Here is a 17,191-nt window from a genome sequence, read left to right as displayed (position 1 = left end):
AGGTGCTTGAAATAGATTATATGAGTTTCCAGTGTGCACAGCATTCGGTAGTAACGTCTTCAAACTTCAAACTTAAGCTTTATAAGGTTGATACTTTCAAACACAGTCGTTTTTTACAAACATGTACCACCATATAGTCAGATCGAGTATTTCTGGGACGACCCTCGTATGTGTAAGCTTATTCAGAGTACAAGTTATACAAGTTAATAATCACATATAATCTTTAATGAAGTATTATTACATAGAATTGATCAGAAAAAATATATTAACTATGTTATATTTTGTATTTTTATCTTGACAAAATTTATAAATAAAAGACAAAATATATATAAAAAGTATTACTTTTGAATCAAAAACATACTGATTTTAAAGTGTTAACGTCTATAATCATTTTTATTACTGTAATGAAGTTATAGTAGACATTTAACATTTTTGATATTTTTATTATATTTTAGCAAACAAAACCATGAGAGATGAATTCTCAGATTTTTCTAAAAAATATTGTTATTAGTGTAAATCCAGGAACTTTTCATTACCTCATCTTTTTAAGGACTGTGCTACATTAGAATAATATTGTAAAAAATATCAAATTATTGTAATAATTAATACAAACCAAGACCTAAATTACAGAGCTAGGCTAGGTAACCTAGCAATAAACAATATGTATAAAATAAATAACTTTTATTGAAAATTACTGCTAATTAAACATTTTATTAATTAATCTTACTATGTAAGCGTAATATGTATATAAAAATTTATTTATATGTTTATATAATTATATTGTCAGAAAGTTGTATAATTTTACTGTTGTGATTATAGAATTGTTTAGTTGAAGCAAACCAGTGAGTAAATGTACTGACTTCCTCACAACAGGCTCCAAGCTTATTACAGACTTTAGTTTACAATTGGATAAATACCTACAAGATACTGTTGGACAGAATTAAAACAACAATGGAAATTTAATTCAACAAAACATTCAGGATTTTTCAGGTGAGCCAACTATATTTGATACTTCACTACATAACCTGGATAACCTACTAAACACTTCTTCTACAGTCTTATGGAATAAAATATTCAATCTTATAAAAACATCAAATGACAAACTTTTTAGTCAAATTACTTGTATTGAGGATGAATTGGATTTAATTCGTGAAAATTTATGGGAAAGTAAAGAGCAACAAACAAAAATGGAAGAGCAAATGACTAATTTACGCCATCAGATTGACACCTTGCAGATTGAGAAAGATCTTACGCAATTTAAAATAGACTCTATTTAATGATCATAATCGTAATAGCATTATATTATATAATTATCCTAATTCGAGAGTTATCTCAAAGGCAGAAATCTATAATTTTATTAGTGCTTTGTTAAATATTAAANTAAACAATCGAAGGTCTGTAGATTTACTTTTACAATTTGGTGACATACAATACCCATTGTTTAAAGTTTTCAATACTTATAGACCTAATAATAGTCGACTCATGCAGGAACTACGTCTGGAGTGTAGTATATCGATGAACCCCAAAATGGCCGCTGCCTGCAGTGTGTCCTGACCTTCTTATATAGACCTTGGTTTTCGGCCGCGGGTCTAGGGTCCATTCGTATTCGTTTGTTCGATAAGCCAGTAAAAAGCGTAGACTTCTCTATGTGTACTTTTAATATCAAAATTACATTCTGAATCGCTAGCCACGATATAAGAGCTACGATTAAAAATAAAATTATAAAAACTTATTTGATAAAATAAAATGTGTGGTGGATATACTGGATATACATACCTGGTACAAAACATTCTTCAATTGTATAAATATACTTTTAAAAAAATTATAATTAAATATAGCATTGATAAAATATTCTTTAATCTTTAAATCTTAAAACAATTCAAATAATTCCCCACGAGTGGCTAATGGATGGAATAAGAGATTGTCTTCGTAAGTGTGCGTGCATGCACGAGGATTGCCAAATTTCGAGGGTGCCGATACCGGTCACTGTCAAATGCCTCTTTTGTCGCATCACTTAAATTCCCTTTAATATCGGACATACGAAATCGTAATATCACTAGTTTAACATTGAAATTCGTAAGTAATATAAGATGGGAAAGCAAACTAAAAACATCAAATATTTTAATGGATTTTTTTAAATTCCTGTGAACTATACAGAAATATCATTAAAACGAACCAGTAAATTCCAATCTGTTGGGTTAAGTTATATATCTACTCGCTTTTCACATAATGAGGCGAGGGGAACCAAATATCTGGCGGGCGGGCGGCTAACAGCCGAGAACCTGTCCCGGATAGAATCATTAAAAGCATTAGATGTGTGTAGCTTCCACCAGCTATACCGGGTGAGGTTGGTGCTCTGTAAAACGCATGCGCGAATGCGTATAATCTGGCTGTTTGCAAGCTGACCCGGTTTTTCGACAATACAGCGCTTCCATTCCGCCACTGATATTCGAATATACAATAGCGATCTTATCGTTTTTCTCACGCGTAGTATAGAAATTTGTAATAAGATACATAATGCGGTTATAATAAAATATTCATTTTAATTAATTCAAAATACGTTAAGATATGAAAATAATCGCGCAATATATATTTATTTCTTGGGAAATACAAGAGAAGCGATGCTGTCACCGCTTCCAAGAACGGCACACTACTGAACGATAGACTAAATATGAGAGAGAGAAAGAAATCTTTGACCTAAGAAACGCGGCACAAAACGTAAGCAATGAGTTTCGGTTAAACGGTGAAACACGTGTTAAACGATCTGACAATGTCAAACCGAAAGGTAAAACTCTGACACAAGTGCTCATAAACACGTAGAACTCTGACTCGAGCGCTTATAAATAGTCAATCTAGTAAAATAATTTCGGAAAAGGAAAAAGTTTTGAAGGAAATAAAAACAATCGTGTATAAACTATGTTAAATTTTGTATTTTTATCCTGACAAAATTTATAAATAATAGCGAAAACATAAATAAAAAGTATTACTTCTGAATCCAAAACATACTGATTTTGAAGTTATAACACCATAATTTTAAAGTGAGATATTCAACATATTTTATATTTTTATTACATTTTAGCAAACAAAATATGAAAGATGAACTCTCAGATTTTTCTAAAGAATATCGTTATTGGTGTAAATCCAGGAACTGTTCATTACTTCTTCTTTTTAAGGACTGTACTGCATTAGGAAAATATCGTAAAAATATCAAATCATTGAAATAATTCATACGAACCAAGACCAAAATGACCGAACTAGACTAGGTAACCTAGCAATAAACAATATGTATAAAATAAATAACTTTTATTGAAAATTACTGCTAATTAAACATTTTATTAATTAATCTTACTATGTAAGCATAATATGTATATAAAAATTTATTTATTTGTTTATATATATTGTCACAAAGTTACATAATTTTACTATTGTGATTATAGAATTGCTGAGCAGAATAATATATATTATTGTTATAACTTTTCTATATAGAGCCATAATTTAAAAATGTAATGTTTTTCTTTTTTCTAATTATAGAAAAATGACACTCAAATGTAAATTTTTTGATTGTATATATTGTTTGAAACATTTTTCTAGTTAGACACAATGAGCGAAGAATAGGTTGATGTGTATATAAAGTTTCCTTTATATACACATCAACCATTAGAAGAAGAAATTTATAGACTATTGAAACTTTTAAATTCAGGTAAAATTTTAAAGGAAAACAACTTCTTTTGACGTTCTGGAATATCCACGAATTACATACAAATACATCACAGAATTAAACTCAAACTATTTTCATCTATCACCTTACCAGAAGAAGATATGCTTTTTTTTTGTTCCCATGGTTTTAGTTGATATCTAGAAAACAGATGGATATAGTGAATTCACATCAATTTTGTAAAATTGATGTAAATTTGCTATATCCATCTATTCCACATTTATTCAGTGATGAGCTTAGCCAAAAAATGTCATTCTACCTTCAGAAGAGTCAGTCTGATTCATGGTGAAAAGGAGATGTATTTAAAAGAGATCGATTTAGGCATTAAATTGTGCTAATGGAAACTTAATAGAAATTGCAGCTGGATATGCTTGATGAGTCACTTCATCTTTGACTTTAAAAGTGAGAATAATTATGCAGTTTTTGTAGTAAATAAAAATATGCTTTTTAACAACACCAAACTTAGATTAAGAATAAATCAAATGGCGCATTTGGAATCTGTTAATATACTTTTTTAAAAGTTGCAATTTGAATGGTATATGCTCAACCTGAGGACATTTTGAAATATCAAATTGTAATTTAAAAATCTTTGCAAGTAAACAACTTTAACATTGAAATACAGTTTGGTTTATTCTTAATCTAAGCTTAGCATTGTCAAAGAGCATATTTTAGTTAGTTCAAATGATAAGCGAATAGAAAGTAGAGTAAAATAAAGTTGTAGTCATTGATAGAGAGATTTCCAATGTAGAGATCATATTCATTAAATTGCATAACTATTTAAAAATGAATGACATACCCTAATAAACAAATACACAGTGTGAATAAAACAAACAAAATAGAAAGAAAAAACAAATAAAAAGAAAAAAATTTATTAAACCATTTTCAAACTTTTATTTAATTTTAAATCTTTTATCCAATCAGTTTATAAATTAATGAACAAATAATACAATTAAATGTAAACATTAAAATCTTTTGTAAAATATTTTATATAAATTGCCTGTGAATTATCGTAGTTAAAATGTGAATTTTATACTAAATTAATAATTTGTGTAGATCCAAAATTTTTTCTTCGAATATATATTTAGATGTTAGATGCATCATCTCGTAATCCTTCCCCTCCAGTCATTTTACATATGCACCCTCAAGGTCCAGGACTAGGAATTAGACAAACGCTACCCACATTCCTATTCACAGAGGTTATCTACTAGAGAACCACTCTAATCCCATAATTCACCCGGTGTAACAGAAAAAGAAATTGCAAGATTAGAAAAGTTTTCTACTCTTTAAAAGGGTCCTAATACAGATCTTGGTAAATTATAAACTTTATTTTGAAAATTAGTTTCTTTTGAATGTTTGGTTACAATTGATTATCTGTTACCAATACAAACATTAACATGTTACTCTCTATTATACCTAAATTTAGATTTTATATTAATTTATTTCTTGTTTGTATTACATAATTCAATAAAAAATATTTAAATAAGTATTTCAATAATAATTCAATTAGTATATAAAAAGTTTATAATTTGGTTTGACCTTTAAAAAATTCTTGAATTATTTGCAACAATAAATAGAAATTTATTCTTATATAAGAAGAATGTTTTCAAAATTTTTAAATTCAACAGTATAAGTTGGATGAACTTCACCTGAACATTTCATTAGAGCATAATGTAAATTGTAATGATAAACATTTAGAATATTTGCTTTTAAGTTAATGAATATGTTAATTCACTAAAATTCAGATAAATTTTTTCATTAAATAAATAAAAATGATGTTACATATTTATTCTTTCTGTAAAAACTTATTATTATAGCAAATATTTAGATAAAACAAATAGTTTATACTTTGCACTAATTGCCAACAGACACTTTCATAAGAGATATATACAAAAGTGCTATAAATTTATCATTATTGTAATTTTATTAAATCATTTATTATCAGGTAAGTATGAAAATATTAAAGCAAATTTATTTCACTTTAAAAATTAATATGCTGAAAGTTCTATATTTTTTTAAACATTAAATTTTAAGACCATATGACCATGATAAATAAATACATTTGAAATATTTTAGTTTTTAAAAATGTATAACTACGAATATTATTAATGTATTAGAAACGTATAGGAGGCAATACTTCAATTTTGTTTTACATATTTGATCACTCTACATGTATTTATAAATTTCAGAATAATAATGTGACATTTGTCAATTATTTTGTAAAATTTTAGTATAAATATTTTATTTTAAGTTTTAAAATGCAACTGATTTAAAAAATAAAAGCAAAATTTGTATTTTTTTTTTTCATGTTTTTTCTCATACAGTTGTTTAAAATTTAATTTGAGATGATTTTGTTATGATGATTGAAATCTTACAGAAATTATTGCAAAATAGCTTCAAATGCTTTTACATTTGATGATGATCTTTGTCAAAAGTGTGTGTGTNTCCAATTCTATGTTCCAAGAGGCTATTTTGTGGAAGACAAAAATATATAAATATAAAATAATTAGCTCCTAGAATAATTACAATAATTAGATGTAAATACGAGGGTAGTCCCAGAAGTACCCGACCTAACAAAGAAGACACAAAAAATTTGGGAAAACTTATCTTTATTTTTCAATATAATCTCCTTTTAGCTTGATAGACTTTTCCCAGCGATGTTAAATAGCTTCGATCCCCTACTAAACAGTTTCTACTAAAAGGTCATACCCATATGGAGGCTGACAGTGTTCATGTGTTGATAGAGAGGAAACGGAAGAATCTGAATAATATAAGCATTTTATCACCCTGGGACTGGCAACAACTGGTAAGACAAACTTCCAGCAAGTACATTGTTCATAATATGAAACTTCAAGATATTAAAAGTTTCAATTTAGTGTATGCCACAAAAGACTGCAAGCGCTCCCCTTGTTCGTAGGAAAATGAATATTGAGAAACGGCCATTTTTTTCTATCGAAGTGGTGCAATTACAAGTGAAACAGCAAAACATGGGAATTCTATATTTCAAAACATCTTTTGATGGTGATGACAAACAGGCTGACTTTGTTAGGTTCTGCAGACATGGACTTAAATTTCCAGCAGATTTGAATCAACTCTCAGATGTCCCAAAACATATTGCCCAGCAGAAATATAATGAAAAAATGGCACTATTGTTGCATGTCCCTTCAGTTTGCCATGCATTTTATAAAAACTTAGAACATACAAGTAATACAAACAAAACAGACTATTCAGAAGAAGACATAGATGAGATTTAAGACCAAATGTGACATTTACTTTCTTACAACAAGTTATACCACAATGCGAGTAATGTGCTGTTCATGTAATATATTTTGACAATGAAATTAATGTGGCTGAGTAATATTATTTCTTAAATGCCAAGAACACTTATGTCATATAATGCAACATGTTTATGAGAGGTATACAATACCATGTCCGTTATATATCTGTAAAATCAGTACAAAATACAGAAAAGTACATTACGTGTGAAGCAACATGATACGTAATGTTGACAGTGTAAACTGACAAAATTTCATTACGATGATGCTATTAACAGGCAAGATAATTCAGGGAGAACACAGTATAACATCTTCAAACTGCTCTCCTGTAAAATTTAATAAATGTGACATAGTGTCCTATACCTCCGACCCACAGATATATTGTCAGAAAGTTGTATAATTTTACTGTTGTGATTATAGAATTGTTTAGTCAAAGCAAACCAGTGAGTAAACGTACTGACTTTCTCACAACAGGCTCCGAGCTTATTACAGACTTTAGTTTACAATTGGATAAATACCTACAAGATACTGTTGGGGAGAATGAAAACAACAATGGAAATTTAATTCAAGAAAACATTCAAGATTTTTCAGGTGAGCCAACTATATTTGATACTTCACTACATAACCCAGATAACCTACTAAACACTTCTTCTACAATGTTATGGAATAAAATATTCAATCTTATAAAAACATCAAATGACAAACTTTTTAGTCAAATTACTTGTATTAAGGATGAATTGGATTTAATTCGTGAAAATTTATGGGAAACTAAAGAGCAGCAAACAAAAATGGAAGAGCAAATGACTAATTTATGCCATCAGATTGACACCTTGCAGATTGAGAAAGATCTTACGCAATTTAAAATGGACTCTATTTAATGATCATTATCGTAATAGCATTATATTATATAATTATCCTAATTCGAGAGTTATCTCAAAGGCAGAAATCTATAATTTTATTAGTGCTTTGTTAAATATTAAAAATATAGTTCAAGATGATATTTTGGAAGTAATTCAATTAACGAAAATACCAAAATTAACAATAAGAATAACCTTCAATAATAATCAACATCGAAATCAAGTTTTTTTTGCATATATTAAAAAAACAGCAGAATCAACTTGAAGATTGGGGAAACATTCAAATGTCACCAGATCTTATAAAAAATTCAAGGATCAGATGGAAAAATTTACTTCCAATGTTATATGATATAAAAAAACAAAATCCACAAGCTAAATTACACAATGACATTATAATAACAGGAAACGGAAAAATTACATACAACATCAACATGAAAAGATTGGTTNTCAGATGGAAAAATTTACTTCCAATGTTATATGATATAAAAAAACAAAATCCACAAGCTAAATTACACAATGACATTATAATAACAGGAAACGGAAAAATTACATACAACATCAACATGAAAAGATTGGTTTATGCAGATACTTTTTTACTTTTCCCCAATTCAACAAATTTGATAAACTGATACACTAAGAACCAGGGTCAAACACAGCATCCTTTAAACTTCAAGAATAACTACTTATTTTTGATCATAAATTGGAATTGTCAGGAACTTAAATACAAAACTTCATTTATTAATTCCCTGCATGTCAAATATAAACTGAATATTTTTGTTATTACAGAAACTTGGATTACATCAGAAAACTTTTATACAACTAATTTCTCCAATAAATTCATAATGGAATTAGTCCTTGCAAATAAACTTGTAGGACCAGGTTGCCCAAATGGTGGATTATGTATACTCCTACAAAGAGACTATTTTAAAATAATTAAAGTTAAAAAAGCCACTAATTATATACTTCTCTATCTCAACCAGTAAAAATACGTTAGTAAATAAAAACAATGATCTACTGATGCTAATGCTGATTTATGAGTATCCCGGAGATATGAATACTCTTAATGAAATCTTCAAAATTATTGATTCATGGTGTTATATAACCTCTTATATTATAGTACTAGGTGACTTTAATTCTAGAATTGGTGAACTGATGGATTCCAAATATGAAGGCTCCAATCATCTAATTTTTAATAACCAAAAATCCAAGGATAAACAGATTAATAATATGGGAAAAAACTAATAGATTAAATAATATAATGTAAATTATTTATACTGAATGGACGTATTAACTCTGATTTTCTTGCAGAATATACCTGTTTAACCCACTCTGGTAAATCTACAATAGATTTACAATATGTTCTGATCTGCTCTTAGACTGTTGTGTGGATTATATGACAACTTCATTGGATGCTTCTGATCATTTTCCCATATTAACTAAATTCCTATCTCCATTAAGAAAAACCAACAACCAACTTAAAACACCAAAAATAATGTAGAAAAATTTAAAAAATCAGGTGTCGTTTATAAAATCAGTTGTAATTGTCAAAGCCCAAAAAATTATATAGGTGAAACAGGTAGACAATTAGAAGTAAGAATTAAAGAACATGAAGCTGCTGTAAAATTAAAATACAATAATTCCCCTTGGCTTAATCACACAAATAACAGTGATTGTAAGATTGACAAAAGCAACATAAAAATACTTTATTATGAAAAATATATATATAAACAAAAATTCAAAGAGCATATTGAAATAATAAAATATAGTAATGACACTGTTCTCCAAAAAAAACTTTTTTTCTATTTCTGAAAAAATACATTGTGTTTCTAGTTGTACTTTGAGTGCTGAATTCAAACCTGTTTTTAGTTTTTTTCTGTCAGGGATAGTTTATGAGTAATCACAATTTTATTTTTTCTTTATGTTTCTGATATAGTGCAGGACACATTAGCTGAAATTCAAGAAANAGCATCCTTTAAACCTCAAGAATAACTACTTATTTTTGATCATAAATTGGAATTGTCAGGGACTTAAATACAAAACTTCATTTGTTAATTCCCTGCATGTCAAATATAAACTGAATATTTTTGTTATTACGGAAACTTGGATTACATCAGAAAACTTTTATACAACTAATTTCTCCAATAAGTTCATAATGGAATTAGTCCTTGCAAATAAACCAGTAGGACCAGGTTTCCCAAGTGGTGGATTATGCATACTCCTAGAAAAAGACTATTTTAAAATAATTCAAGTTAAAAAAGCCACTAATTATATACGTCTCCTTATCTCAACCAGTAAAAATACGTTAGTAAATAAAAACAATGATCTACTGATGCTAATGCTGATTTATGTGCCTCCTGGAGATATGAATACTCTTAATGAAATCTTCAAAATTATTGATTAATGGTGTTATATAATCCTTTATATTATAGTACTAGGTGACTTTAATTCTATAATTGGTGAATTGATGGATTCCAAAAATGAAGGCTCCAATCATTTAATTTTTAATAACTGAAAATTCAAGGATGAACAGATTAACAAAATTAATAATATGGGGAAAAAACTAATAGATTTAATTATAAAATATAAATTATTTATACTGAATGGACGTATTAACTCTGGTTTTCTGGCAGAATATACCTGTTTAACTCACTCTGGTAAATCTACAATAGATTTACAGTATGTTCTGATCTGCTCTTAGACTGTTGTGTGGATTATATGACAGCTTAATTGGATGCTTCTGATTATTTTCCTATATTAACTAAATTTCTATCTCCATTAAGAAAAACCAACAACAAACTTAAAAACACCAAAAATAATGTAGAAAAATTTAAAAAATCAGGTGTCATTTATAAAATCAGTTGTAATTGTGAAAGCCCAAAAAATTATATAGGTGAAACAGGTAGACAATTAGAAGTAAGAATTAAAGAACATGAAGCTGCTGTAAAATTAAAATACAATAATTCCTCTTGGCTTAATCACACAAATAACAGTGATTGTAAGATTGACAAAAGCAACATAAAAATACTTTATTATAAAAAAAATATATATAAACAAAAATTCAAAGAGCATATTGAAATAATAAAATATAGTAATGACACTGTTCCTCATAAAAAACTTTTTTTCTATTTCTGAAAAAATACATTGTGTTTCTAGTTGTACTTTGAGCACTGAATTCAAACCTGTTTTTAGTTTTTTTCTGTCAGGGATAGTTTATGAGTAATCACAATTTTATTTTTTCTTTATGTTTCTGATATAGTGCAGGACACATTAGCTGAAATTCAAAAAACAAATTAGCTTTTTTATGATGTTATTAAGTTCATCACATTAAGGGGGGTTGGGATCTAACATTATAACACAGTACTCTTAGTGTATTCACTCTGTAGCATTTATTTCACATGAGCAATTACAGAAAATTGACAAAAAATGAGCCACCATATAATAATGCACATCACTTTTTATCTTGTATTAAGAATCTTTCTTCTCTCGAATGATATTCCAGCAATAATCTGCTAACATAGAAGGTACCCACTTCTCTTCATAATGCCTTTCTATAGTAGAAATGTCTTTGTGGAATCTTTTGCCATGTTCATCTGATACATCACTACAACTCTCTGTGAAGTAGTTCAGATGAGTCCATCATATGTATCTTCAGAGATATATTGCACCCCAGATCTTGATATGCTTTGATCATGTCATTCACCATTGCTTTGTAGTTGGTAGCTCTTCTTCCGAGGAAGTTTTCTGACACAATCTTGAAACACTCCCATGCTCTCTTTTCTTTGGCAGTTAAAAATGCTTCAGAATTTGCATCTTTCTGTAGCTCCTTGATTTGTGGGCCCATACATACACCTTCCTTTATTTTTGCAGCTGAAAGACGGGGAAATTTGTCAGCTAGATATGCAAATTCACTGCCTGTTGGATCCATGGCCTTTACAAATTGTTTCATTAAGCCAAGTTTGATGTGAAGCGGTGGAAGTAGTATATCTTTAGGAGATACCAGACTTTCATGTTGCACATTCTTTTTGCCCACTTTCCACCTCCACTTAAGGCCATTTCTTTTACACGTAGTTAGAATTTCTGTCATGTCTATCCCACTTGCAAAGAAAACATGCATACTTCGTGTAGCCTTGTTGCATTCCCAATGTCATAGCAATTACTTTGAAATCTCCACATATTTTCCATTTGTATTCATTGTATTGTAATGAATTTAGCATCCTTCATAAGAATCTGTAATTTTCTTTAGTCAAGCTGGCATAAGCAACTGGAACAGAGGGCATTTTATTTCCATTGTGGATCAAAACACCCTTGAGACTTGTTTTTGATGCATCTATGAAAAGTCTGCACTCCTGTGAACTGTAGGTGAAGTTCAGCACCTTTATTAGTCCAGCAATGTCATTGTCACATTCGATCACTACTGCATGCAGCAACATACATATCTCTCTATAACATCCCTGTGTTTGCCATGAACTGTGAATATATACATATATANTTTTTAATGCATCTATGAAAAGTCTCCACTCCTGTGAACTGTAGGTGAAGTTCAGCACCTTCATTAGTCCAGCAATGTCATTGTCACATTCGATCACTACTGCATGCAGCAACATACATATCTCTCTATAACATCCCTGTGTTTGCCATGAACTGTGAATATATACATATATGTACACATTACACAAAAAGTATCCCTGACAACGAAATTCTGTTTCCAGGTTTGAATTTCCCTTGATAAATTGGTTTAGAATCACACACTTTAATACGAATGAACAAATAGGATTCTATATGAATGAACAATACCTACGATTCTATATGAATGAACAAATAGGAAAAATCACAAATCAAATAAATTATGATTTAACTATTGATCAAACAAACTTATCAGATCATAAAATGATAGAGGTAGAAATATGTATAGGAAACAACTTAAAAAGAAGAGACAACACAAAACTAACAAAAGAAATAATTGACGACACAGAATTTCAAAAGGAAATCATTAACAAGATAACCATGATGAAAAACGATATTTCATGGGACAACTGGAACACTTTTAAAAATGACTGCCAAAAAATAATCAGGGAAACTTGGATGAAAATTAAAAAAACTAGATTCAATAAAATAAAGAAATTACAAAGGGAACTTACTAACAAAATAATAGAAAACAAGCAACAAGATATCACACTGATAGAAAAACAAATCACAGAGGAAATAGACCTGAAATGTAAAGAAAATTTCATAAGACATAAAATAAACAAATACAAAATTAAAAGAGAAACAGAAAAAATAATTTTTGAGAAGAAAAACAAAGCAAAGGAAAGCATAAATATAGAAAAAATTATACAAAATGGAAAAGTTTATACAAATACACAAGATATAATCAAAAGTTTTCATAAATTCTATACAGAACTTTTTAGCCATCCAAACTCAAACAATCTAGTACAAGATGAAATTATAAGATGGATTAATCCCATAAAAGAGAAAGAAAGTAATATAATAAATAAGCAAATCACTAAAGCGGAAGTTAAAAATGCAATCCAAGAACTAAACACTCGCAAGGCCTCGGGCAGAGATTCCCTGTCTGCCGAATTTTATAAATTTTTTGAAGATGATTTAACCAAAATACTACAAGAACTTTTCAACATGGAAGAGTTTATTAACTCTTTTAGCCAAGGCAAAATGATCTTAATACATAAGAAAAATGGTATAGGGAAAGAAGTAACAGATTTTAGACCAATAACAATACTAAATACAGATTATAAAATCTATAGTATAATAATAGCCAAGAGAATCGAAAATCTTTTCAAAGAAACCATAACAAACACACAGACAGCAGGAATTAAAGGAAGAATTATACAAAACAATACCACCTTTATCAAGCTAATAGAAGAAATTTACAAAGAAAGAGAAAAAAACTTAGCAATACTTTCAATAGATGTAAAAAAAGCCTTCGATACGGTAAATAGGGACAAACTATGGCTAATACTTGAAAAATTTGGTCTAAACAAAAATGAATTAAGATTCATCCAGAAATTATACAACCAACCCAAAACAGCCATCTCAATAAATGACAGAAATTCAAAAGAAATAAATTGCTACTCAGGAGTCAGGCAGGGATGCCCAAGTTCAATGGTTTTGTTCACTATTTACATAGAAGCATTATTAAAAAGTATAACACAAGACGAACTAATTGAACCAATTCATATACCAGGAGTAACAGAGAAAATAAAACTGATAGCACATGCAGATGATATAAATATTTTTATAGTAAACAAATTCAGTCTCGAAAAAACAATGATAAAGCTAAAAAATTTTAGCGCGTTCACAGGAATGCAAATAAACGAAAGTAAATGCAAAATTGTAAACATAGCAGGAAATATTACAAAAGAAAATATGCCATTTCAAACTGTTCAAACAATAAAAATATTTGGTCTTTGGTATGGAAAAGATGCAAAAAAAAGGAATTTGTATGAAATGGAATCTAAAATAAAAAATTCAATTGAACAATGGCAAGAACATTGGTTATATCTGCCTGAGCGGGCCAAAATAATCAATAAAGCAATTATAGCAAAAATAATATACAATTTGTACATAACAAATCTAAATAAGCATGATACGAAACAACTAGAAGGTCCAATATATAATTATCTTTGGCAAAGCAATTATGAACCCCTAAGTAGGAAAATAACTAAAAACAAAAAAGAAAATGGAGGATTGAACATATGGGATCTAAAACACTTTGAAGAAGCCATCCAAATAGCAACCATTATAAACACTCTTAATCAAAGTAGTCACCCTTTATATCATGTCTATAATTATATCTTAGGGCCGATTTCAAACAAGTTCACAGGAATAGACCAAAGAATACCTTTCCTAATCAACAATAACAAAAAATATAAAGGTTGGAGAAAAACACTGAACAAAATAGCGAAAGAAAACGACAGCATAATAAACAGCCAAACAAAAATAAGGCCTCGATTGATATACGATATTCTACATGAGCAAGTGGCAAATAAAAACATGGATAATCCTAATATAAATTGGCCACAGACTTGGAGGAACATACATAACCTCCCTAGCGAATGGGCAGAAAATGCTTGGCGAATCTTAAATAATATAGTAATAACAAAAGATTTCCTATACAAATATAACATTAGTAGAAACTCAAAATGTCCAAGATGCGGACAAACAGAACATATAGAACACCTATTCTACATGTGCGATATTGCTAGATCAGTATGGGCATGGATATCAAAAACATGGAAAGTGAAAATAACCTGGCAAACCATAAAATATCAAACAAAACTCTCGGTCCTCAACCAAAATAAATATATGTTGAATTGGATAATCGCCCTCACAAAACGAACCCTTTGGAAAACAAGATGCAAATTAATGTATGAAAAGAAAAAAATAAACGCCTCTATCACAGTCAGTAACATCAAACAAGAAGCTGAATTAAAAATTTTAAGTGATTTTAAAACAATGACAAATAATGAACTAAAAAAATTCTACATAGGAACTGAAAATATATTTCGTATTCAGCAAAACAAAGTGAGTTTTAAAGAAGATTGGTAATAAAAGTGACTCAGATACTTAAAATGTCAAAAACTGGTATTGTAAAAGAATAAAATTGTTACTAAACAAATTTAAAGAAAATGATTAAGACAATTATATTGTGCAGTATTGTAAGATAAATTACATAAATGTAAGAGAGAGTAACTCCTCTCAATAATAAATAAATATGTAAATGAAATGTCGGTCTAAAAATATCCCAACAAATCAAAATACTTTCCTATTGTATAAAAGTCTCTTGTACTTTAGATTTATAAAAGTAGAAGTGTCAATTTAGTAAAGCCTATGTTAAAATAAATAAGCATAAATATAATGAAACATAAGATATTAAAAAGCCTGAGAGAAAAAGTATTATGTTATCACAAATCCCTCAATCTGTATATATTGTAAATAAAACATGTAAATAATGAACAAGAGGGGTTGTGAGTTAGATGTAATTTAAAGAGGTGAAAATACTCACCCAAAAAAGAATATAATATGTACGGAAAAAAGATTTTTACTGTATAATTATTACAGCATGTAGCTGATATTTTAATGTTTTTTAGAATTTATAATAAACTTTAATAAAAAGATATAAAAGAGCGAAACGCATTCGTCTTTTTTAGTATCGATGGTTCCACGCCACTTGTTAAACGGTTATGGGATGCGCTAGTGCCAAAGCAAATCGTGTCACCACTACAGTCGCCCCGGTAGTGGCTGTTTGCCACAGAACCCAAACCGAAAACATTGTCAGCAGGTTAGAACCACCTCCAGTTATTATAGAAGGCGAGAAACCACCTCGAATTAACGAATTGACAGATACGGACATCGACAAAGGTTAGTTTTTTCTATATTTTAGTAGTATTAGAAATTACTTTGGGGGGTGAAACAACTTTTAAACACTTCCCAGACACATTTCAATGCGTGGAATGCAGCTTACAGTTGAATGTTTTCGATCCGTTTAGTTTGTTTACCTCTAAGAATCGATTGTGTAAGAAACGTGATGCTTGTTTACGTGTTTAAACGTTATTTTTTTTTTTGTTTGTTTGTTAAATTATTAAATATAAAAACGTTCCGTATAAATGTATCTTATAAAGTATATAGATTTTATTAAGATTAAGTGGCATTTGTAGCGAAATTAATGATTTAAACATTTTTATGGTGCTATGGTCAGGTAATTTACAATTTAGGAAAGCAATATTTATATAGATTTGCATGATAAAAGGTGCTTAATGCTATTCGTGGATAAAACTTTATTGTTAGAACTAATTGGTTATATGGGGTTGATTCATTATCTATTGTTATTACCTTGACAACTAATGGAAAGATGATGTTTCATAGCAGTCTATGTTAAATATATGGAAATTTTGACAGATTATTCGGCATGTTTAACTTTTAACTAGTTCAACGAATTTAATAAAGAAATCTATCTTTTTAAATATACTGTACTACCCACATGTCGACACACTTCGACGATTGCGATCTCGCCAGCGTAGTCGCATCGCTCGAAATTTATATCGTCTCTACTGGTTTACTGGTTAATTTCTATGTTTTAAATTTCTTTTATAAGCTGTTTATGTGTATTTTGTATTATTATTGAAATCCAGAAAGAGTTTTATAAGTTTAATTTTAGCAAGAGAACAAGAAAATAATCGCCAAGCGATGCGACATCGCTTTCCAAATCTCATCGGCGCGTAAGTTATTAGCTTATATAATATTCATTACGTACACTTTACTTTCAATTTTTTTTAAAGATTTAACTTTAAAAATCCGAATTAGAAAAGACGAAACTATCAGAATTTTAA

General features: G+C 29.0%; 1 protein-coding gene and 1 long non-coding RNA gene across 2 annotated transcripts in view; both read left to right on the top strand.

Moving 5' to 3' along the window:
- The window catches only part of LOC111634573, a 2,953-nt gene extending 1,963 nt beyond the window's left edge, over positions 1 to 990 (top strand). The window contains exon 2 of the long non-coding RNA XR_002758245.1: positions 820 to 990. This is a non-coding gene — a long non-coding RNA (uncharacterized LOC111634573). The remainder of the gene's footprint in view (positions 1 to 819) is intronic.
- Positions 991 to 15,780: 14,790 nt separating this feature from the next.
- The window catches only part of LOC111634578, a 3,378-nt gene continuing 1,967 nt past the window's right edge, over positions 15,781 to 17,191 (top strand). The window contains exon 1 of the mRNA XM_023379380.1: positions 15,781 to 16,223. Coding sequence (XP_023235148.1) covers positions 16,046 to 16,223 — 178 coding nt within the window. The 5' untranslated portion in view covers positions 15,781 to 16,045. The remainder of the gene's footprint in view (positions 16,224 to 17,191) is intronic.

This window comes from Centruroides sculpturatus, unplaced genomic scaffold (genome assembly GCF_000671375.1).
Source record: "Centruroides sculpturatus isolate CEXI.00-Female unplaced genomic scaffold, Cexi_2.0 scaffold706, whole genome shotgun sequence".
NCBI lineage: Eukaryota > Metazoa > Arthropoda > Arachnida > Scorpiones > Buthidae > Centruroides > Centruroides sculpturatus.
This window is presented reverse-complemented; position numbering and strand designations above follow the sequence as displayed.